This window comes from Hippocampus comes, unplaced genomic scaffold (assembly GCF_001891065.2).
Source record: "Hippocampus comes isolate QL1 unplaced genomic scaffold, H_comes_QL1_v1.1 scaffold57, whole genome shotgun sequence".
Lineage (NCBI taxonomy): Eukaryota > Metazoa > Chordata > Actinopteri > Syngnathiformes > Syngnathidae > Hippocampus > Hippocampus comes.
The window spans coordinates 2,945,086-2,968,395 of NW_017805039.1; the positions used below are offsets into that span (position 1 = coordinate 2,945,086).

At 42.7% G+C, this 23,310-nt stretch overlaps 2 protein-coding genes across 7 annotated transcripts in view; both read left to right on the forward strand.

The window, feature by feature from the left end:
• Positions 1-13: 13 nt before the first annotated feature.
• LOC109512356 (annexin A11) lies at positions 14-8,249 on the forward strand. 3 transcript variants are annotated; one of them, XM_019863991.1, is made up of 15 exons: positions 14-116; positions 2,475-2,789; positions 2,907-2,989; positions 3,523-3,870; positions 3,950-4,037; positions 4,741-4,835; positions 5,141-5,254; positions 5,394-5,484; positions 5,842-5,921; positions 6,007-6,063; positions 6,144-6,237; positions 6,329-6,424; positions 6,998-7,056; positions 7,386-7,508; positions 7,613-8,249. In XM_019863991.1, the coding sequence occupies exons 2-15, from the start codon at positions 2,480-2,482 to the stop codon at positions 7,670-7,672; spliced, it is 1,698 nt and encodes a 565-aa protein (XP_019719550.1). In that variant the 5' UTR covers positions 14-116; positions 2,475-2,479; the 3' UTR covers positions 7,673-8,249. The 3 variants fall into 3 exon arrangements, with proteins under 3 accessions (XP_019719550.1, XP_019719552.1, XP_019719551.1); XM_019863993.1 differs by having other exon boundaries at positions 3,670-3,870; XM_019863992.1 differs by having other exon boundaries at positions 33-134.
• A 4,559-nt stretch (positions 8,250-12,808) lies between these two features.
• The window catches only part of dlg5a (discs, large homolog 5a (Drosophila)), a 56,730-nt gene continuing 46,228 nt past the window's right edge, over positions 12,809-23,310 (forward strand). For 3 of the 4 annotated variants that reach the window (XM_019864057.1, XM_019864059.1, XM_019864061.1), the window contains exon 1: positions 13,293-13,599. In XM_019864057.1, coding sequence (XP_019719616.1) covers positions 13,293-13,599 — 307 coding nt within the window. Of the gene's footprint in view, positions 13,600-23,310 lie in introns of all 4 variants that reach the window. The other variant, XM_019864058.1, reaches the window with a different exon arrangement.

The following is a 23,310-nucleotide window of genomic DNA, read 5'->3' on the forward strand; positions in this document are numbered from 1 at the left end:
TCGGTGGGCGGGTCCTCCCTTCAAGATGGAAACTCTTGAGTGACCCACCCACGGAAAACCTCAGACGTCGTTCACCAGCAGCCCGCTTACACCAGGAAGAAGTTGAACAGGCCCAAGTAAGTTCCCAATTCCCCGTAAATACGCTTCTTTTAAGGACAATGGCTTTGAAATGCTTCTAGACAAGTTATCTGTGGAGACATAGCGATTATTTCGGGAAGCGTTTCGTGGTGTAACCTTACTCTTTTTTTTTTCTTTTTTGCCCCTCCCTCGCTTCTTCGGTCGGCCCCTGCATGTTTATCTTTAGCTCGACTTAAACATTGTACGGCTAAACCGAGTATGGGCACATTTTTTTTCTCCATTGCCTTCTTTACAGGCGTCCAATTATGCAGTTAGGGTATAATTAGGCCACATTATAGTGATTTGTTTTAGCGCGAGGCACAGTTGGACTGGCCCGTCTAAGCTTGAAGTCAGATAAACCTCAGCAAAGCTAAGCTACAGTGCAATACAGTACAGTACAGTAAATTGTAAATTGTTGGTCTTTGTAGCTGCTGTGTCTTTAACAGCTTTTGTCTCTTTGTTGACTCGCTCATCGTGACTACAATAAAATGGGAAGATCAAATAAAGACGGTACACGTTGTACTTTGTTAAGGTATAAGGCACCGCCGTTTTTTTTATGCGCTATGATAGAGTTATGGTCTGGCAAGTATGTATGATTTGGAACAGCTTACTGTTAGAGAGGGTTTGTGAAAGTATCTTTTTTTTTTCAATGGTTAAAACGGTGTATTTCACAAAGGTACTTTTCATTAAGACACATGCACATTTAAATGGACTTCCAACGTGTTTTTTATACATGTTCAAATTTAAAAAAAGACTTGAACGGTGCCCTTAAATCCACTGAGGTCATACATAGAACAAGCATACCATTTACTGGCACATGAGTTTAACCCTTTCATGCACCCTGTAACCTGATAACAGCCCTCCACTGTCGTAACCGTTGTCCCTGAAAGGGTTGTGTATTTTTCAAGGAAGGTAAATGCATAAAATGAAACCCTCCAATAATCCCCCACGACTTAAAATGAGTGAAGGATACAAAATGCCTACAGGAGAATAATGTCCCTCCCTTAATCCTGTCTTGCTAGTCGTGTATTTGGCATTTCGATTCCTACCCTTGGAGAAGCTTTAAAGAGGAAATTGAAATATATTTTTGGGAAGTATTGTCATGAGTTGTCAGTGAATGTATACTACTTTATCTGTTGTGTGAATGACTTGCACCAGTTTATGTATGACTTTTAATAAAATCTCCTTTTATGATATAGCAGCTAGTGTTAATATATATTTTTTTTCTGGACATATTTGAAATAGGGCCATATGTTGGTCAAGTGGTTGGACCTTACTCGCTGTTCTATTCTGAAAAAAAATCCACCTTGCACACCTTTTGTCTGAGAAGAAATTATTGCTTTCTGGTCTTCGAAGAAAAGCATATTTACACATTTTTCAAAGTGTATCCAAGGCAGGTTGAGTTCAGTGAGCTTTTGTTTTTTTGTGTTCCTTTCCAATGTTTGGTCTGAGAACTGGTGGAGTTGCAATATAGTGCAAATTCGGAAGTTTCTGTTCCATGATGCTGCCCGACCCCCAATTTATTCACATTTGGAAACAATTTTTCCCAATGAGGAAATCCATTGCAGAGTAAACTGCCTCCATAATAAACTGATTTAACTGCACGGGCTATTTCTGAAGTGTTATTCTAACATTCTTGAGTGACTTAAAAGTGTAGAAGGAACCATCATCTGAAAACATTAAATCAAACACTCTTAAACGATGAGGGCTTACTGTAAAAACAGCAAGACACTCTACCTTAATAAGTGATAATATGTAAAGCAGGTAACAAACTAAGGACCTGCGAAATGTGTAGTAAAAGAGTGCGAAAATTCGACTAGCCTGCCTGCAGTCCAGACATGTCTCCAATTGAAAATCTGTGGCATATTTTAAATCGTAAAATACAACAACAGAAACCCCAGACTGTTGAACAGCAGACACTGTACATCAAGCAAAAATGAGCAAGAATTCCACCTACAGAGCTCCAACAATTGGTGTCCTCAGTTCCCAAACATTTGTTGAAGGTTGTTAAAATAAAAGGTGATGTAAGACAGGGGTAAACATGACACTGTACCAGCTTTTTTGAAATGTGTTGCAGCCATAAAATTCTAAGTTAATGATTATTTGCTAAAAAACAATCAAGTTTATCAGTTTGAACATTAAATATCTTGTCTTTGTGGTGTATTCAGTTAAATAAAAGTTGAACATGATTAGCAAAGTATTCTGTTTTTATTTATGCGCCAACTTCATTGGAATTCGGTTTGTAGCATTGAAATGTAGAAACTGAAATATGGACCAGATACCCGAAACATGAAGAACGTTATACAGTATAATATTACATCCCTTTAATGCACTAACTGTTTTCTCTTTTGTCTTAGAAGCCATGAGTTACCCTGGCTACCCTCCTCAAGCTGGTGGATACCCACCACAACCTGGTGCTTACCCACCTCAAGCAGGGGCCTACCCTCCTCAGCCTGGCACCTACCCTCCTCAGGCTGGCGGATATCCACCACAACCTGGTGGCTACCCACCTCAGGCAGGCGGTTACCCACCCCAGGCGGGCGGCTACCCACCGCAGGCTGGCGGTTACCCACCCCAAGCGGGAGGTTACCCACCCCAGGCCGGAGGTTATCCACCCCAAGCCGGAGGTTTTCCACACCAGGCCGGAGGATACCCACCAGCACCTCCACCAGGTAAGGCTAGCATTCGGAACTTTTTTTTTTTTTTTTTTTTTTTTTTAAGTATCCTGGACGATTTTTTTTTCACATTTCCAAAAAAAAAAACCTTCTCTTGTTTGTTTTGCGCCGCAGGCAGCTGGGGAGGCGGGCCTGCTGGCGGATATCCCTCCATAGGTGTGGACAACCTCACCAACCCGGGATACAATGCGGGCATGGTAGGTTGACTTTATGAAAAAATGCTCCTACATCTGGAAAATTGTTTTGCAATGTACGTAATAATGCGCCATGATCAAGATGATTGCGTTGAGTATTGCAGTTACAATGAATTTCACATCCGTTACTGGGCTATGTCGTCTTTTCACTGGATGGTAAGTCAGTTCTTGAAGTCATTATCCTTTAAAAAAAAAAAACAACAACTTAGCCTTGCTTTTTTATCAGTCAGCTTATCTTTCTTGCTTTCTTGCATGAGAAGAAAAACAGTTTAAGACATTAAAGCTGCCACGCCTCTCAAGCTTGCCCGTTTTGTGCCATCCTTTCTCTTTTCTCATTCTTTGTCCCGTTTGTATCATTTGTGATGTCAGAATTTCCATTTCACTGCATAGCATAGCCACAGTTTCCTTAGATACTTGTGTCATTAAGCATTTTCATGTTTTAAATAGTGTTGCGTATCATCAAAACACAATTCAATGCACTCGAAAAAGTTGGAAGTTTGCCCGTATTACGGAATGCCCATTTTTCCAAATTACAGGCCAGCCAGATGTGCCAAGGAGTAGGGTGTTTTTTGACAAACCCCTCCATGTACGCCCACGCCCCCGGGGGATACCCGCCTGTCTATGCACCAGGCGGGTACGGTGCCCCTTTCCCTAACCAACAGTCATATGGCCTGTACCCGCAGCCAGGAGGAGCCATGCCTCAAGGCCCGGCGATGGGCTACCCAGGCCAGCCTATGCCCGGCTACCCTCGTGCACCATCTCCCAACCCGACCGGTTACGGAGCAGCACCTGCACCTATGCCAGGGTACCCGAAGGTCCCATCTCCAAATCCATCGATGCAAGCTTATGGAGGCGGAGCCATGCCAATGGCCCCGCCTGTTAAAGTAAGAACCAATTGAGTTGAAAGGCAGTTTACCGTCAAATTGGATAAATATGATTTTTGGTGGATTTGTGTGATTGCAGAAAGGGTTCAGAGGGACGATCAAGGACTTTCCTGGAGCAGACCCTCTCAAAGATGTGGAGGTCCTGAGGAAGGCCATGAAGGGCTTTGGTGAGCAACTGACAATTCTTCATTTCCAGCCTTGTTTCTCCTGGATTAGTGGGGCTGCTTTGTCCCGGTCATACCCACGCTCAGTAATTTTGCTGGTATTTGACTATGCAAACAGTGTCATAACAGAATTGGGATGCCACCTGTTTATAAGCGACACTGAGATTATAAGCCCTCTTTTGTTGAAAGCAGTTGACGCTGTCCTACAGACTTTCATGTGTGGAAATGCCGTCCCTTCTTCGCTCGCTACAAGGCAGCGATGCGGGCTCCATTTACTGAACGAGACATCTCCCGTTTTTTGCGTAGAAATTGAAAAGCGAAAAGGAGCCTTGATCTGATATTCTATCACGTGTGCATTTAACACAACTCGGGAAACAAAATACGCAGAGCGCATGTGCGCTATCTAAAAAAATAAAGCCCCTAAGTGTCTAAAATGTTCATTCCTGTCTACAATTCCCTTACACATAGGCATCGTCCCACATCTATCACAGCTCTTCTACTGACTGACTGGCATAAGATTTCCAGGCGGACTCTGTCCCCCACTTTTACAAGCAATATAAAGCGGGTGCTATTCTTTTATAGACTTACTTTGTGTTTTAGATTAAATGAGCATGAATGTGTATTATCATTGCTTAAATGTGTTTATTTATTCATTCATACCGGGTATGTGATTTCAAGGACCAGTTGGCATTTTATGTGTGTGCAGGAACTGATGAACAGGCCATCATCGACTTGCTGGGGAGTCGTTCCAACAAGCAGCGTGTTCCTTTGCTCCGTGCCTACAAAACCTCCTATGGGAAGGTAAACCATCCCCGCCGTCCATGCGTATTCTTAACGCTCTCCGTTAGCGGGCTCACACACGATTGCCCGGTTCTATAATGAGAAACTTCACAGTTGTTAAAATAGTCTCGGCGTTTAAACAGCGTTCTCCATATCGAGAGTCAAGCGTAGCTTAGCCTGCGCTGACAAGCAGACGACAGGTGCCGCCAGCAAAATGGAAAGTGGGCCGCAGGACAAACACTCAGAGCTCATTGTAGTTTGTTTTTCATAGCTCAACTAATTGATAAAAAGGTTTTCAGTTATTACAAGCCGAGCTCTATTTTCAGGATCTGATTAAGGACCTCCACTCTGAACTGTCGGGCGACTTTAGGAAGCTGGTCATGGCCACATTGAAGAGCCCGGCTCAGTTTGACGCCTCTGAGATCCATAGTGCCATCAAGGTAAACATTTGCACCAAAAGCTCTGCCCACAGTATATATTTAATAAGTCCGTTTGAATAATGATTCATGATAAGACTGGAAGATTGTGCACCGACAAAGCTGCGGGATGCGATTGTAATGCGCCGCATGATCCCCGCAGGGCGCTGGAACTGACGAAGCCTGTCTGATAGAAATCCTCTCGTCTCGTTCCAATGCCGAAATCAAGGAGATAACCCGTATTTACAAAACAGGTGAGGCGCTTTGAGTCAATAGGTTCACTACTAATGGCCTTTTTAAGTTTCTGATTGATAAGTCAGCGTCCAGTTTTATGCGTGTTCACAAGAGCAGAAAAATGGAGGTATGCTTCCTTGAAAAATGATTGACTTTGTCCTCTGCTCCAGTGGAAATTCCAAAGTCAGACACTCCCAAAAATGATCAAATGTGGCAACATTTGTTTCTGCTGTATTTATCTTTTTGATGGATGTGAAGTGGCTTGCACAAGGACGAGTAAAACAGACATATTTTCAAGGAACATTTCGGTTGTGAGCTGACATGCAAATACTCCACAATCGGGCGCTCGTGTGGTTCACGTTCTCACCTCACTTTAGAATACAAGAAGTCTATGGAGGATGCCATCAGCAGTGACACCTCAGGACACTTCCGTAGGCTCCTGATCTCCCTTGCGCAGGTACAAGAACAAAACCTATGGAAGTATTTGTCTGCAAGTGCAGGGAGACCTCATTGAGTCTTTTCCTTTTCCACGTTCCCTCCAGGGTAATCGTGATGAAAGACCAAATGTCGACCTCTCACTGGCCAAGCAAGATGCTCAGGTAGAGTCTTAATTACACAAATGCATATTCCGTCTATTTATCATCATTTATGTCAATACGTTTCCTGCTTCTCTTCCTAGGCTCTGTACGCAGCTGGAGAGAACAAGCTGGGGACGGACGAGTCCAAATTTAACGCCATCCTATGTGCCAGGAGCAAAAGCCATCTCGCGACAGGTAGCCACTAAAATGAAATAATATTATGATCATCACTTTTAACATTAAAACAACATCACTTTGTCTCAATGTGTTTTTGTGTTGCGTGCAGTTTTTCTGGAGTACCAGAAGATGTGCGGCAGGGATATCGAAAAGAGCATCAGCAGGGAGATGTCAGGAGACTTGGAGAGCGGCATGTTGGCTGTGGGTAAGGAAAAAAAAAAAAACAAAAAAAAAAAAAAAGAAGAGTCAAGCATTTTCCACATGAATAATGGCCACCTTTTTTTTCTTTCATTGTTTTTGCTACGATCAGGGTTATGGTACTGTAACCGATTAAAAGTGTTTCATTCCACTGCCGTTTTCCAGTTTTCACAAATAGATTTTCATTGTGAGCTCTGCAGTGTGCATGTTTGGAGAGTGGCATGTTGGCTGTGGGTAAGGGAAAAAAAAACAAAAAAAACAAAAGAAAAAAATGAAGAGTCAAGCATTTTCCACATGAATAATGCACACCTTTTTTTTCTTTTATTGTTTTTGCTACGATCAGGGTTATGGTACTGTAACCGATTAAAAGTGTTTCATTCCACTCAGTCCACTGCCATTTTCCAGTTTTCACAGATAGATTTTCATTGTGAGCTCTGCAGTGTGCATGTTGCATGATATTCCAGTTTTGTTACCATATACATAATTTTAAGGGTGTCACAAATCATCTTGTCATGATAAATCTCCTGTTGCTATTAAAAGACAAGTATTTCGTGTTAAGTGTGAATGTTTTCTATTCCAGTGAAGTGTATTAAGAATACACCAGCCTACTTTGCTGAACGGCTTTACAAGGCCATGAAGGTGAGACTCATTCTGAATGTCCGTGTACGCATTTAGGGTTGCATGACTTAAGAGTTATTTAAGTCGCGGCTAATGTGATGAAAGTCGTGTCGAAGTCGAGTAGTTGATGATGTCTTGCCTATTTTTTCCGTAGAATCATATATTTTCAGCAGATTTATAGGCTGCAAGCGACTTTGCTGCCTCCCTAAGCCCAAAAAAACGTGATTGACGTCATACTCTAACCGTAATTGTGAAGTAGTAAATTAAATTAGTCGACTAGTCTGTACGTACTACACATACAAGGAAAATCGACGATTTCACTCATTCTCATTTTATGTGTGCATGCTTAGGGGGCTGGTACTAAAGACACCACTCTCATCCGAATCATGGTGTCCCGTTCCGAGGTCGACATGCTGGATATCCGCCAGGAATATGTGAAAAACTATGGCAAGTCTCTGTACACGGACATCTCCGTAAGTATTCGTGCTGAGCTTGATTGGCTAATTAACTAGGCAACCATGTGGATAAATGAAAGGCAAAGCAACTGTGTTGGATTCAAACATCTCTCCATCTTCAGGGCGACACATCAGGAGATTACAAGAAGCTCCTTCTCAAGCTGTGTGGTGGCAATGACTGAAGCAATCGTATTTCACGTCCCTTCAATATTAATCCGTTTTGGCTTTATATTGTCAAAGCAATATACATACGCTGCAAAAGTGCATGCCATGCCAGTGTCTTCAATGTTTACCGTATTGTAACCTCAAATCGCCACTCGCAATACAATGTGTACACAAAAGCTGTTCTGTTTTTTTACATGCTGAGTAGTTGATATAAACTTCGGAGAGAGTTCCAATGCATTATATGTGAGAAAAAGCTTTGTATTTTTTAAAAGTATACTGTTAATTGTTTATTGGATCCCCATTCGCTGTTGCAATAATGTGCTAGATATAGATGTGCCTTTATGACCAGATATGTCCGATCTGGTTCATGTTTCAAAAGTTTAATAATGTTCAACAATGCTGAATTGAAATGCACAAGTGCCACAACATATCACACTTTGCGATGTAATCTCTATTGCAAGTCTGCATTTACATATTCCTTGTTGTTGTTGTGCTTTATGGTTTAGGAGCATGTGAACATGAACCATTTTAGTTCACACATTTGCCAGGAATTTTATATTCACAAGTCCCAGAAAATAAACACTGACAACTGACTGCTTTCTGTCTGACCAAATCACTTGCATCCAAAATACAAATTGAACTTAAATATTTGATTTCAGTAATGACAAAAAAAATGGCCATGCGTGTTCTTGCTGCTCTTAGTGTATGTCTAACTGTTGTCTAGAATCAAGACTGATGTGTTTGAGTTAAGATGGTGTTTCAAGACAAGTGCCGGAACATGCAAAGGGTGAGAAATATAAGGTGCCACGCTATCTCCTTGCTTGTTCGGTGGTTACAGAATCTCTGGCTGTTATGTCAAATCTTTTTATTCCCTCCGCCTTCTTTTCCCTTTCTGCTCCTTCTCACCATGAAGTGTGCGCACTTCACACCAACAATGAGAGGCTCCAAACTCCTTGCTTTTCTCCTATCCTCTGGGTGATGTGCGCATACTCGCATTCAACAACGAGGCACTCTTCGTGTCCATGAAACTGAACTATCTGATTCAAGCCCAATTCCAATCGAGTTAGGACTTTGTGTTGAACATAAAAACAATACAATGATTTGCAAATCATTTTTCAACCAACATTTACTTTAGCACAAAGACAGGATATTTAATGTTCAAATTGATAAACTTTATTGTTTTTAGCAAGTAATTATTGTAGAATTTTATGGCCGCAACACGTTTCAAAAAAGCTGGTTTGCAAATCCTTGTATTCTGTTTTTATTGAGGTTCAAACAACGTCCCACCTTCCTCGGAATTGGGTTCGGGCACCTTCTGGTTGTTAGAAAAGCTGCTGTCGTTGTTGTTATAGTGTGGGGAAAGGGAACTCATGGGGGGACTCCAAAGTGCATTAATTTGTTTTCACCAATTATCTTCAAACGTATAGTGTTTGTTTTGTTTTTTTTTAATGGGACCGATGTCCGTTCGCTCCACTTTTGTTGACTCGCCATCAGGGGGCAGCAAAATACTGAAGTCATTCTCGGTACAGTGAGTTTTTCACACGGGCATGGATAATATCAGTAGACGTCCTGATTCCTGTTATGTAAATTATTTTGACGTCATATTCTAATTATCCCTCGATTTTTTTTTTCAAGCCCTTATCCTGACTGACTGGGCTATGGACAGGGTCAACCCTGAACTGGTCACCAGCCAATACAGGACACATAGAGACCATTTACATCACATCCATGGACAATTTGAGCGTCTTCAATGAAAATAACATGCCTGTTGTTGTTGTTGTTTTTTTTTTTTTTTTTTTTTTTTTAATAGGTGGAAGCACACAAACTCAACACAGGAAGGCCAGGGCTCGAACCTCAGAAGTTCTAAATTCTGAGTCAGAACTCTGAGGCAGACGTGCCAACCATTTGGCAACGATGCTGCCAATTATTCTTACTATTAGAAATGACTATATAAATCAACAAGTGGTTTCCTCAGGGCTTGTATGTGTGGCTGCACCCTAACGCGTCCTATAAGCCTCACCTAAAATGCTGTCGACTACACTTTGTGGTGCATTTAGCTGGCTATAGTACAATCTATAACAATGTGAGGGGAGGGGGAAGTTAATGGCATCTATAAGCTTCTTGCATCATGTTTAACAAATCTAGCATGTCTGGGAGAATCCCTTTCCCCCCTGATGTCTCGCTGAATTTGGAAAACTTGAAAACATTATCGGCGTGCTGAGATGATAATCAGTCATAATTTTAGTCAAGATAAGACACCATCCCATCGGGGTTGCTAGGCGATGAGTTGGTTCTGCCTGTGTAATCAAGTTTTCTTATGATCAGTTGCCGCCCGTCTATTGCAAGAATCAAAAGGAAGGGTAATTTACACCTAATTAAAAAAAATTAACAACTGAGTTGTTTAATTTGATGTCTCATCTTATTGCTCAAGGGACACCCTCAGCATGATATATGCTCTCATGAAAGAGTGATGTCGAACGACATTGACAATGTCCGTCCTTGTCATCATGTCAGCAATATTATGACCCCCTTAAAACATAGTTAAACAGCCACTGTAGAACATCAACTACATACTATAAGATCATGTTACAAGAGGTGTTGGCATCTTTATGGAGCAGATGGAGAACAGACAGTGGAATCTCTGAAGTCAATTGTCTCAAAATGTGTTACAATTTGGAGTTAAACCAAGATTTTATTGTAAAATGTGTTAAAAATTCTTACACACCAAACCATTGTTGGTGACACAAATTAATAACATAAAAAAACATGAACACACAAAAAAAAAGGTGTTTCTGTTTCTAAGTGCTGTTGTGGAAGGAGCGGGTTTACTTTAGCCACTTTAAGATTATAAACAAGCAAACTAAAAAAAACCCAAAAGGCAGGCAGGACAAAAGTCGCCCTAAGGAGAAAGTGGCTTAGCAGCACAGATCTGACTGTCATAGCAAGAAAAGGAAATGCCATGGTTTCTTCAGGTGGAACCCAGGGGCAGTAAATACAATGATAACAACAAGAGCCCCAAAATTGAACCCTGTGGAACACCATACGACAAAGGGAAAGAGTGGGACTCAGAGTAACCGTGGCTAACACTTCAATTCGGGGCCCACAAGTCTTAAGATGGATGGAATTAGAACAACTGTCAATGTATTGAGTTCCACTTTTGATGTTTTACTGATATTATTCTCTCTCGTCTGAGCTGTCTGATCACAAAATCTGTTGAACAAGCTCTCAGTAAATCATCAGAGGGCCGAGAATCAACATCTAAAGGTAACACAAACAATGTTAACAATGAAAGGCATCAGTCTGTTTTCTGTATCCTCAAAAAAAAGAAAAAAAAAAGGCTCCAGACACAAGTGCCCAATCTGTGTCTGCAGCGGGGACCGGCTTCCCTTTGATATGAATGAATCCTTATTAATTTTTCATCTGAAGGGGGTGCACATCGCACAGGCTGCATGTGCAGCCAACATGGCAGACTGAGAGGAGGGAGGGTGGAAGAAGGAGAAGAAGGGAATTGGAGATGTCACAATGAGATTCAGTTCCTGCATGAATAAGGTCACGCTTTGAGAGAGGTAAACGCCTGCAGACGGCTGCTTCTGTGCCAACAATCTTGAGAGCGGATGGCATCCATCATCTTCCTGTTGTATTTCACAAATGCTAATATAATTTGTCAGCACTCAAGTAGCTTTTAAAAACACCCCCCCCCCCACCTCACAAAAACACACAGACGGGGAAATCGGTTGCAATGTTGCAGCTTGAATAGAGATGGTACACGGTGCATACGCCCGAAGCTACAACAGCATCATTATGTAAGCATGGATTTTTTTTTAAATCTGCGCGTTTTACACTTCAAAATGTTGAATATAAACACACGTGATGAAATATTTGCGTATGATTAAGGTTCAGCGTCTCATGCAAATTAAAAGTCCAACTGGATGGCATGAAATACAAATAAAGTGATTACCGGTACATATTATTTAACTGTACGCATGGTGCAACTACTATCTATGGGATATATTATCAAGTTATTATTTTTAGGTGGTATAATATGAATGAACATGTAAATGAACTTTATAAATATTCATATATGAATGTTTGTATTATGTTTAATTTGTCTCTGTTGCTCATTCCATTTTTTTTAATTTGCAACATTAACACCATAAATACACTCTATATGTATCATTGTTAATTCCATCTTCGGTTATATGTGTAGCCGTTCTTTCATGTGGTTACACTGAATCAATAGTATGTGATAGATAGACTTGACCATTATTAAATATGATTTCATAAAATTAATTGTACATAAGTTATTTGTTTATTTATATTTGGATATTTGTAAACATTGTATAAATAGGGAATTATTTCATATATATATTGATCATTCATGCTTCAAACGTTTTAACTTCTATACATTTTAATATGAATATTTGTGAATGTGCTGTTATGAGGTTTTAGCTAGTGTTTATTTTTATGTGCAACTTAACCAGTCTTTTAGATGTTTAATTAAATCAATAATGAACATAAATAACATGTTTTAATGTATGTAAGTAGGATATATTTGTAACATCATGTTTTAAATTTGTCAGTTATTGCAAATTGTTTTTTTTAACTTTATTATCTTTAAAATCGTTCCATTTAAGCAATAGTAAATTAATGGAAAATTTGTTATTGATGTAAACTCATCGATATTTGTAATAATGTATTTTTTTAAATTGTCACTAATTTTATTTTTTTCACATTATTTTATGCGCATCTTAACTAGTGTTTCAGATGTTTTTGTCAAATCATTCGTAATGTACATATGGTGTACAGTATATCTATTAGTGTTTTAGATACGGAGTAAACGCCTCAAGTCAGCATCTCAGTGAGGATAAATAGACGGGTAAAAAAAACATTCTTGAATTCTATTCGATCAAATGCAGCATCTATCGTAAATCTAAAATATTTCTACACTGCTACTCTATGGTCATTTTTTTTATTTCGACGTAACATGAGGTCACGCTCATGTAAATCTAAAATATTTCTACACTGTTACTCTATGGTCATTTTTTTTTTATTTCGACGTAACATGAGGTCACGCTCACGCCCATTGAAGAAACAGGCGTGATTTCGCGTAGCCCCGCCTCATTTTCCATATACGGGCCTTAGACGGCGCGTTGATTGACAGCGGACAGCAGCTGCTGAGTTGCCCAGACATGGCGGAGGATACAGTGGAGCAGAGGCTCAGCGGCGGAGTTCCATGACTTTTTTTCCTTCCTTTCCCTGCCCATTCCCCAGCATTTGAGTCGTCCGAGGGCGCGTTGAATGCTTCTCGAGAGGAGAGAGAGAGAGGGGGACAAAAATGTGTCGGTACTCGGAAAGGAGGTGGAAGACGACGTGAATCGCCACACGCGAGTAAGATGGGACAATGTATCGCTGTTTAGTGCAGTCAACAGCCCCGGGCAACCAATATGGCTCCTTGTGCCTTTCCCACTACTATGCTATAGACATCGCTCTCCAGATGCCGCTTGGGCTCCGGCGAACTAACTTAAGTTCCACAGTCTCTCAGTACTTTTGATCGCTGACGGATATTCCAGCGCGTTAGCTTTGGGAAAGCGAAGGAGGAGGGTTGGCGCTGGGGGGCAACTACCACCGCGCGTAGCAATGGAGCCAAAGCACAAAGAGTTGCTCGACCAGTGCCACCAGAACTTGGTGGAGTCCATCACGGACGCCGACCGAGTCATCGAGCTGCTCGTCGTCTCGGGCGCCCTCAGTCAACTCGACCGCTTCGAGCTGGACCAGAACTGCTCGTCCAGCGCGGAGAAAGTGGAGCTGCTGCTGAAGATGCTGTTGAACAAGGAGAGCGACCATTTCCTGGACCTGTGCGTGGCCCTGGAGAAGGCGCACCCCGACCTGCACGCTGCACTGTTCGGTGGTAGCAACGGCGGCGTCCCCGTGGACCACAACACCGGTAGGAAGCCCTCTCTTGGGGCATTTAGTTGGCTGTGACCCGGGTGGTCTTCTACAGTAACACTGTAGCAAAGAACGGGAGGTTGATTTGCTTGCTGAATTTCAGTCCACCCGCTTTCAAGTTTGATGTCTTCCAGGTGTCAAACTTGAAGCTCCCAAGCCATATTTGGCCCGCCACATCATTTTGTGTGTGCCACCAAAGCTTGCCACAAGTTGTCCATCAGGTGTGGTGCACACGTAAGGATTTTTTAAATATGTGACAGACCTCACCCACAGAGAAAACCAGGGATTTAAAGAGGAAGTCAAGTTAAAAAAAAATGTCTTTACGGTCATAATGATCTATACGCCCCCACTTATGTAAACACGGTATTCTGATGAATATTGCATTTGTTGAATATAAATGAAGCAGCAAAATCCACTCTTTTTTTATGCGTCTCAGGATGCTGCAATTTTGCCTTCTATTGGAAGGACTCAGCTTGTAAGTGTCACATGACCAAACCTAGAAAACAGGTGAGCCATGACGGTAGTTACCTGAGCCCTTAGGCACTGTGATGTCATTTACAGTCGACAGCAATTGGCAGTCCAAGGCAAAATAGCAGTTCCCTGTGGTGTTCATCCATCGATTTTCCGATGTGCTTATCCTCACAAGGGTCGCGGGGGTTGCTGGAGCCTATCCCAGCCGTCTTTGGGCAGTAGGCGGAGGACACCCTGAACCGGTTGCCAGCTAATCGCAGGGCACACACAGACAAACAACCATCTGTGCTCACATGCACACCGAGGGGCAATTTTGAGTGTTCAATCAGCCTGCCATGCATGTTTTTGGAATGTGGGAGGAAACCGGAGTACGCGGAGAAAACCCACTCAGGCCTGGAAGAACATGCAAACTCCACACAGGGAGGCCGGAGCTGGAATTGAACCCGGTACCTCTGCACTGTGAGGTCAACGCGCTAATCACTGGACACCCGGGCCACCCTTCCCTGTGATGTAAAAAGAAAAAAGTGGACTTTTCTGCTTTATCCACGCACAAACGCAATATTTGTCAGAATACCCCATTTAGACTAGTGGCGGAGCATAAAAGATATTGCAAAGACAACATTTCACTTGACCTGCCCTTTTGTATGTATTTTGTATGTATGATAATTGCTATTTCATGAAGTAAGTTGCTAATGTGCAGCATGGTGGTTTAGTGGTTCACAGTGAAGAGGTCCCCGTTTAAAAATGTCCTTTCAGGCCCTCCTATGTAATGTTTGGCATTTTGTGTTTTTAACATTCAAAAAGCATACATGTTTGGTTCAGTGATGACACTAAATTGACCGTGGCTGTGAATATACGCGTGTGTGTGCGTGTGCGTGAATATGAGTGGATGTTTGTCTTTATGTGCCCTGAGATATATACATGCACCGTACCTGTAGCATTATGACCAGTTTAATGTGCACTGTAAAACCAAGTGGAGTATACTTTGCAGCATATTCATCTCGGCCTTACCTGTGATTCATGTGAAAGGAGTCTTGGTTGACAAGCGACATCCGCTCACTGTGTGATGCGATTCCCAGCATCAGTTCAGCAACATCAGCATCAAGTTTGCCGTCGGTGGCGTGCCGCGGTCACGGCACATTAGGTCGGCTGACTTGTTTCCATGACAACGGGCGTACCGCTGTACCACGTCAACCCGCACACATGCACTGGCCGCGCGTGTGTGCGTCAACCAGATGTACCTTCGGCGTCACAATAAATCCACGCAGTAATGAAAGTATATTTCATCTGTCGTCGTGCCTCAGACAGAGTAACCATGTGCAAATTCTCTGCTAGTTTTGCCACTGGATTACTCACAACCAGCATCATTCGTCTCGAAGCAGGATGGGCCAAGAGGTCCACATGTTAGTGAAGAGATGTAGATACTCCCCACCCCATCCGTTTTGGCATAGGAGAAGCTTTGTTTGAAACGTTTAGGTCTGCTCCTGCCAATCCTCCCCAAAGCCATAATACCTCTCACATTGATTGTTGCCGCTGCAGATTAGCGCTGATCCTGAAATACTGTTCATTTATTTATTTATTTATTTATTTTTAACGCTGCTGCCAACATTGTCCGTGATCTGTAGGCAAGTCTCAGGGACCCAGCGTTTCTTTACATGTTTTGTGTCCCTCGAGGTACAATGTAATTCCAAATGGGGTCGTTTTGGGGTCAGTCAGCTTAGCTGCTGATGACTTCCAACGGCCCCTTTTCTACTGTGTGGTACCTACTGGCTTTCATTCCATTTCTACTGTCAAAACCGGTTACTATTTCAATTCGGGTTACAGCTATGGGATATTTTTTTGAATAGCTCATTCTACCAATTATCACATCTGTTAATTGAATAAAACATATTTTCCCCTGTAAAACACATTAATGTTCAGGTATTATTTTGGTCCAGTTGGGATCTCCATCTTCACATCCGACTGTATTTGTGACTTTGAGTTTCTGTAGCTTTAAAAGTCTCAGCCTGGTCAAGTGAGTGACGTGGGTGTCAGTGGATAAGAGTGTGGAGTTGGCTGCCTGCCAACAGGCTAACCCGTTAGCCACTCCTCAGGTTGGGTGACTTGACGTCCTATGTTGCCGAAATTTGTATTGCCTGATCTTGAATTGGGGGAGTGGGGTGAATATAGGAGAGCCGTCCACCGTGATAAGCTAGCAGTCTGTTCCCAGCGAGGGTGTGGGAATGTCTGGTCGCCAAACAAACCGGGCAGATGGAGGTTGCGCTGCAGAAATGGCTTTTATGGCACACAGTCGTTCCCTATTATATATTTTTGTGTTCGTGTACACTGCACCTTAAGAAACCTATCGGTTTCACTTTCACAAAAAAAAAAAAAGTCTTTGAAAAATGAATAAATAAAAAAGCAGGTCACCTTTAACATGCGGTGGCGCGTGACCTGCATCACTGGAAGCTGTTAGCGGTCAGCAGTCTGCAATTGCAGCTTGCGATCAGAGCTTTTGCGATATATCTTTAAAAAATATATATATTCTCATTCGACGTTTGTTTCATCTGCAATTCACCGATGGCACTGGCAAAAAATGTCAATCTGGAGCTCCGGGAGAAGCATTTTAAAATGGTACACGTGTGCTACGATAGTGATAGTTTTGCACTTAACAGGCTGCAAAAGTGCGTCCAATGCCTCCCTGTCAGGTCTAAACTAATGTAGGCAGTCATTTCCCTTTCACAAATTCACAAACTCTTGTCTCGACAATTTTTTGTTTCGTTCATGCCAGGGGCTGTTATGGCTGATGCTCATCATGGCATGCATGTGTGCGTGGGTGTGTTTGCGTGCACGTGCTGTCAGGGATCGATCTCGGGAGGTTGGTTGCTTGAAGAGTAGATCTATCAAAAAAGGTTGGGCACCCCTGCTTTAAAATGTCGTAACTTTCTTAAACTCAAACATATTGACATTTAAACACCACTTTTTTCCCCCCTTGACTCCATCTCTTTCCACTGAGTCTTGCCGGATAAAAGAAACAAGATGAAAATGTCGTTGTCGCGTCCCTAACATATGTAGAAACTGCATATGCTCCTCAATGAAACACGTTTACAAAAATATAGCCCTATCGACAGACCTGAAATGCAGCAGCTCCCCACCCCCGAATCACAGCCTTTCCGAATGAGCAAATTTTGTATTCTACTGCGTTGTGATGTCGATTCGAATTATGTTCATTTTCGAGCCTTATTCCAAAGGCACTTACAAGTTAACGATATAAAAATCATATATTTGCCATATCGTTGTGTCCCTCAAGGCACAATAATGTACTTGGAGTGCATTGACCTGCCGTGTACAAGGATAAAGGCTGTTCAGAGTGTGTCTCAGCCTGTAGTTATTCAAGAGAGGATTAAGCCCTGTGTTTTCCTCTCTGGCTGGATGGAGTACACTGTTGTTGTAAGACACACTATTATCACGCCTTTGCAGCCTCCTTGCTTCTGCCGCCGCGCTCTTCTTGGCTACCCGTGTTCCGACTTGAGTCTTGAATTTTTTATTTTTTTTTTCCCCCTTTAATGTTATTCTCATTATCTTTGCAGTAGTGATTCGGTTGATGCGATTACCGCCTTTTAAGTGCACTTGAGAGGGAGAGAGCAAAGACAAAGCCGGCGGGCACTCCCAGTGTCTATCGGAACGCAACCTTTCCGGAGCTTTCGCTGTTCATCGTCTCAGCTGCGGCGGGGCGTGCGAGGCGCCGAGAGTAAATGAGTGTGTGATTAATCTCGCTGATAGTGACCTGCTCTCTGCTCGGCGAGCTCGCATGATGCCTGGCTGTTTTCGTCAGCTGAGCCTGCATGCACGCACAGGCAAGCACTGTGCAAGATAACGTGGATTCACTCCACTGCAGATGTTTCATCGCTTTTACTTGTTGTTTGTCAGCAGAATTCAGGTGGCCAGAAACCAAGCGGGCAACATGATGGGATAGTGGTTAGCATGGTTCCATCACAGGGAGAAGAGCCGGCCGGGGTTCAAGTCTGTGCTTTGACCTTGCATGTTTTTCTGATCGATTGGTTTTGAGCACATTCCAAATGACAAAAGAGGAATTTTAGGTGAATTAAAGACTCTAAATTGTCCGTGAATGTAAATGTGAGTGTGAACGATTGTCTCTGTGTCTCCTGCAATTGGCTGGTGATCAGTCCAGGGTGTATACTCGCTCTCGCCCAGATTTGAGTCAGGACCCGAAAGGGTTGCCATGGCAGTTTTTGATTGACTGATGGTGATCGTCAGACATCTATAGTACAGTGGTACTTGTGTCGATAATGGACACAAGCATGGTGATCAAATATTATGTATGAGTATTATGAGAAGCTTCTATGATTGATTAAAAAAAAAAAATCTTATCCATTTTGAGAAGCACATACGATTAACTGGTGACCAGTCCTGGGAGTACGTCACTTCTCTCGCCGTGTCAGCCGTGATGGCCCCACGCTCACTCTTGACCCTAATCAGGACTGGTGCTACAGAAAAGGGTTAGTTGGATAATCCAAACAGCAATATTTGGTTCAGTCTGACGTAATGCCCATTTCATTTCTATTGTCGTAAAGTGCCCATACCCTTCCAACTTTTCTGTACCTGTACATTACGTTGCCAGCTGCAGTGGTGTACTTGAATAGAGCTTGACAAGCTGCCCTCTATTGATTGAGAATTTGATCACCACCATCCTTTTATACGAATGAGCAGAAACTGCCTTTTTGCCTTGATGGACGTCTTTCCATCACCCAAGTGCCCTTCCATTTTAAAGCCTTTTCTAAATTCTGATTGCTCGGCTTCCACAAATTCTCCAGCCTCTGAGATAAACATACAAACAAGTCATTCATTATTCAGCCCCTCATGCCGTGAGTCAGAATACTGGAAGACTGTGTCTCTGGGGTCATTTCCTCCCTTCTTGACAAACCCACTAATTAAACCACAAGCCACAGGAGTCATTCTGCGTGTCCTCATCCGCCGAGTAAATATAATCAGATTCATATTTATGCCAACGGCTGCAAGCCCATTGCGCAGCCTGGCTGACGACTGACCTGAAGATGGACCGACACACACATACTACACGCACACATCCACGCTGCCTTGTGACAGTGATATAAACACACTTCTAGCAGAGGGCAGCAAAATTCAGCTCGGAAGGTTGCAGTGTCCAGGCTCTCCTCCTAATGATCCGTTTTGCTTCTTACATTCTTTCCTCGTCCTATTTTTGTGTTCTTTTCCCCCTCCTTGATCCACTAACCATTTTGATACTATATCACACACGAGCGCGCTCGGCTTCAGCTGATTTCGACTGCAGGATAGGCAATATTGATGATGGACTGAACTGAGGCCACCATATGGGTGTTGTTACCGTCTGTGACCACCAAAATCATGATTCATTCCATGGGGGCAGTAGAAAACATTCCTGGCGGCGCGGGCACCCGCAGCGGCTCCTCTTGTTGTCTGTTTAAGAGGGAGGAAATTTCATCTGTGCCGTACATACAGCACATTTGACAATAAGGTTGTACTTGATACTTGATTCTTGAAGCATACAGTCACAATTGGGCAAGAGTAATTATTTGTTTTGTTTTTTTGCAAATAGTTCATGCAAATAAACAGATGCTTCCTTTTTCCATCAGGATTTTATGAAATCTCAATTCATAAATGTTACTGTTCACCACGTTGAAGCGTTAGTAATCGTCAAACGCACCAACTTGGTATTGACCTAAAACTGCAGCACCAAAGCATCCGCAGAAGTGTGGAATTTTGTGCATGTCGCAAACAAGTTCCCTGCGCAGTAGTTAATGATGTTTCGTTATTTATGTCTTTCAAATCTGTGATGGCGCTCTGCATTGCAATCATCCATGTACGTTTTTCCATTTATGATGTGACCGCCAGGTAACCTCTGTGCTGCCATTTTTTGTGAATTTCTGCAAGTACATAATAGTCCTTAATTTGATTTCAGGGTCCACTTTCATATATTAACCCTTTTAGGGACAGCGGTGACTACAGTGGACAGCTTATCAGGTTACAGGGTGCATGACAGGGTTAAGTTAAAATTACGATGAAAAAGGAAAAGGCACGGCTCGGTCGTCATGACTCTCCCTCGTCCATTTAGAATAGGCCTCTCCCGAGGCGGCGCCGCGGCCGTTGGGCCGGGTGAGGCCGAGAAAAACCTTGGCTGTGGCTCTCATACAAGTGAATGGGACTGTACGCTTCACCCTCAAGTTTCAATATTTCTAATAAATATTGATTTTGGAGATGAGGAGACTTGGGCTGGTTCTACATTCGTGTATTTTAATGCGGCTTTCAATATCGGACCGATAAAAGCATTTCCAATCTCGGGCCTATAATCTTGTACTTTCCTTCTTGTACTGTTTTTTCCTTTTTTTTTTTTTTTTTTTTAATATGATCGTATTATAATATCCCCATTGAACGAATACAGTCCCCCACCCATCTGCACTGGAGTAAATAAACCAGCAATCACAGACGGGGCGTGAATAATATTTGCTATTATATTACAATTGCATTATATCAGTATTGCGATTACTGTATACAAATGGGCTTATACGTCTCAGGAAAACACAGACTGTTTTAATTTGGTAATCCACATTGGCAATGTCAATATCATATTAAATGTAATTGTCGACACCAAGTGGGACTGCCTGTTTTTTGCGTAGGGTGGGAACTGAGGCGTTTGTTTGAGGGGAAGCGTTTATTGTTCAAGCACGCGGTGATGAATTGAGGCTCTATTGCAATGCAGTCTCCAATTTGCGGCAGAGACGGTCACATTATCTGTGCGGACTTGATGGAGGAGGCGTCGCTTTTTCAACTTTGTTTGGAGCACGCCAGTGAGACCGAAGAAGAGCAGGGTGATACAAAGAGGAAGGGGAGACAACAGGCCTTTTGTTTGAAAGACCCAAATCGCCCGCTCAGCAGTTTGCAGTGTACAGCAGCCGAGCACATAGACACTCTGTGCGCTTGTGTGTGTAAATGTGACCCCCCCACCCCCTCCAGTTTCTGTCCCACTCCATAAAGCAGTGACAAAGACAGAATGAATTATGACCCTAACACTTCTGTCAGGACTGCTGACTTTAAATATCACCCACGGGCTGAACCGAGCTTCACTTTTCCCCTCAGTGTGTGTGCGTTTATACATCTGTGCTGTCACGCCATGACGCGCCCAGTCAACCTCACTACCTCACTCTATCTGCTTCCGCCCCCTTCCCTGGCGATCGCCTTCTCCTCCTCCTCGCCTTCCCGGTGTGAAGAGGAAGCCAGTTGACTGTCCTTGCCGCTTTTGTTTGATTGATGGCATGAGAGTGCATCATGTTTTTCCTGTGAGACACTCGCTGCGTGTTTTATCACAGCGCGAGATCTCTGCTCAACCTGCAGCACAGGTTACCATTTTAGATCAGATTCCCACTGCTGCTCCAAGTACACGAATCCCAAGATCGATGGATTTCACTGGCTATTTCCATGTACATTTCATGTGAAACATATCTGATACGGTTGTGTTCTCACAAGGCGCATGCACAAATGTCCAATTTGCACACGAGTGATTTCACAGCCCTCAACGCTTAGCTGCCCTGGTACGAGTTTCCTCAGATTTCTATTCTTTAATTTAATTTATTTATTTCAAATGCCATTAGTGTGTTCCATATTTAAATTTTTTTATTTCGTCTACACTGCCATGAAACACTTCTTATTTGTGCCAAAAGAAAAAAAAAATCAAATTTTGTCATTTGAACCATGTGCAAAACAAGCCGTGGAGCAGGGGTGTCAAACTCATTTTTGTGGCGGTCCACTTTGGAGTTACGTCTTCCCTCGGAGGGCCGTTAAGACAGTGAAACCAAATAATTGTTTAATCACATCGCATTATTACTTGTACACAAAAAAATGATGACTCGCTAGCTTTGAAGTCAGCCAAGTAGTTGTTTAATTATTGCTCAAGTGAGTGTAAACGGGGTAACAGAATTATTGCAAAATGTCACCGTTATTTATTACGTACGACAATTTGAGATTTCGGTACAGATTTAAGCAAGGCTCATGGAAGTTGACACAGATGTTTTGGTTTCGCGGGCCGCATAAAATGATGCAGCGGGCCGGATCTGGCCCCCGGGCCTTGGCTTTGATACCTATGCCTTAGCGTCGGTTCATCGGTCATGGTTTTCAAAGACAAATTGCGTCCTTTTTTCGAATAAATAATCTACTTGTCTTGTAGCCATTTTTAAGAACAAGGCTAAAATTTGAACTCGCAGAAAAGTAATTATTAGTTGCACCCTTAGCCAAGTTGTAATTAGCTCCTCGGCTAGCGGGGCTGTCCTTGTCCGAGATGCAGTTCAGTAAATCCATCAAGGCCTGCAAAACAGGCTAATAAGAGGTTGACCTTAGTGTGTCCACTGGGTCTGAGTGTTATTGTTCCAATTTAATCCTGCGGTCCTATTAAGCGCCGTCTCTTGTGTATCTTTTAGTCGGAAAATAATGTACTTGTGAATTTTATCCGCTAGCACTTTTATCCACCCCTTTGCATGGACTAATAACCAGTACAGCTGGCCTTAATTAACATTTTACACATGTTCTACACTTTCTAGTTACTGTGGAGGAAATGCCAGCATATAAATATTTACTAACTTTGTGATGTCATGGAAATAAACAGCTTTTTGACCTTGCGTTACCTTCCCTGAGCCCACACTCTGTGTATGCTTCCATCCTGCCGGTCCTTGTGTATCCTGCCGCAGTACGGCCGTCCAGCTTCCTCTGGCACTCTTGGCACGTGTCGCCGGCTCTCCATCTGTTTAATCCGCAACTCCTTAAGTTGCATCGCCAACACCTGCACCCATTTGTCCGCCCGTGTCACGCGAGGCTCCAGGTCGAGTGTGACCCACCGTGTAATCACCGGCAAATGGGATGACGGGCACTTGATCCCTGATTTTTTTTAAAATTCTGGACAAGGCGAAGGCATGATTTAGGAAGAAGGCAAAATGCCATATTTCAATGTTTATTACAGATTTCCTTTCGGAATGGATGCACGACGCACGACCTTGTTTTCCTCCCCAATTATATTTAGTTTTTTTCATCTCCGTTATCTTGTATGTATGTTGTGAAGTTTATCAACGGTGTTCAACAATCCAGTTCAGGTTGAAACTCTCACTGTTCAAAATTGAAAAACAAGAAGTCACTTAAATGGAAAGAGTCTGACTGCCAGTTTAAAAAATCTATTTTAAGGAGCTGTGGATTCAGT

Coding starts and splice junctions, on each gene's coding strand:
- LOC109512356 (XM_019863991.1), top strand. CDS start 2,480: ATGAGTTACCCTGGCTACCCTCCTCAAGCTGGTGGATACCCACCACAA. Junction 4,836..5,140: donor ACAAAACCTCCTATGGGAAG/GTAAACCATCCC, acceptor CTCTATTTTCAG/GATCTGATTAAGGACCTCCA. Junction 7,057..7,385: donor GGCTTTACAAGGCCATGAAG/GTGAGACTCATT, acceptor GTGCATGCTTAG/GGGGCTGGTACTAAAGACAC.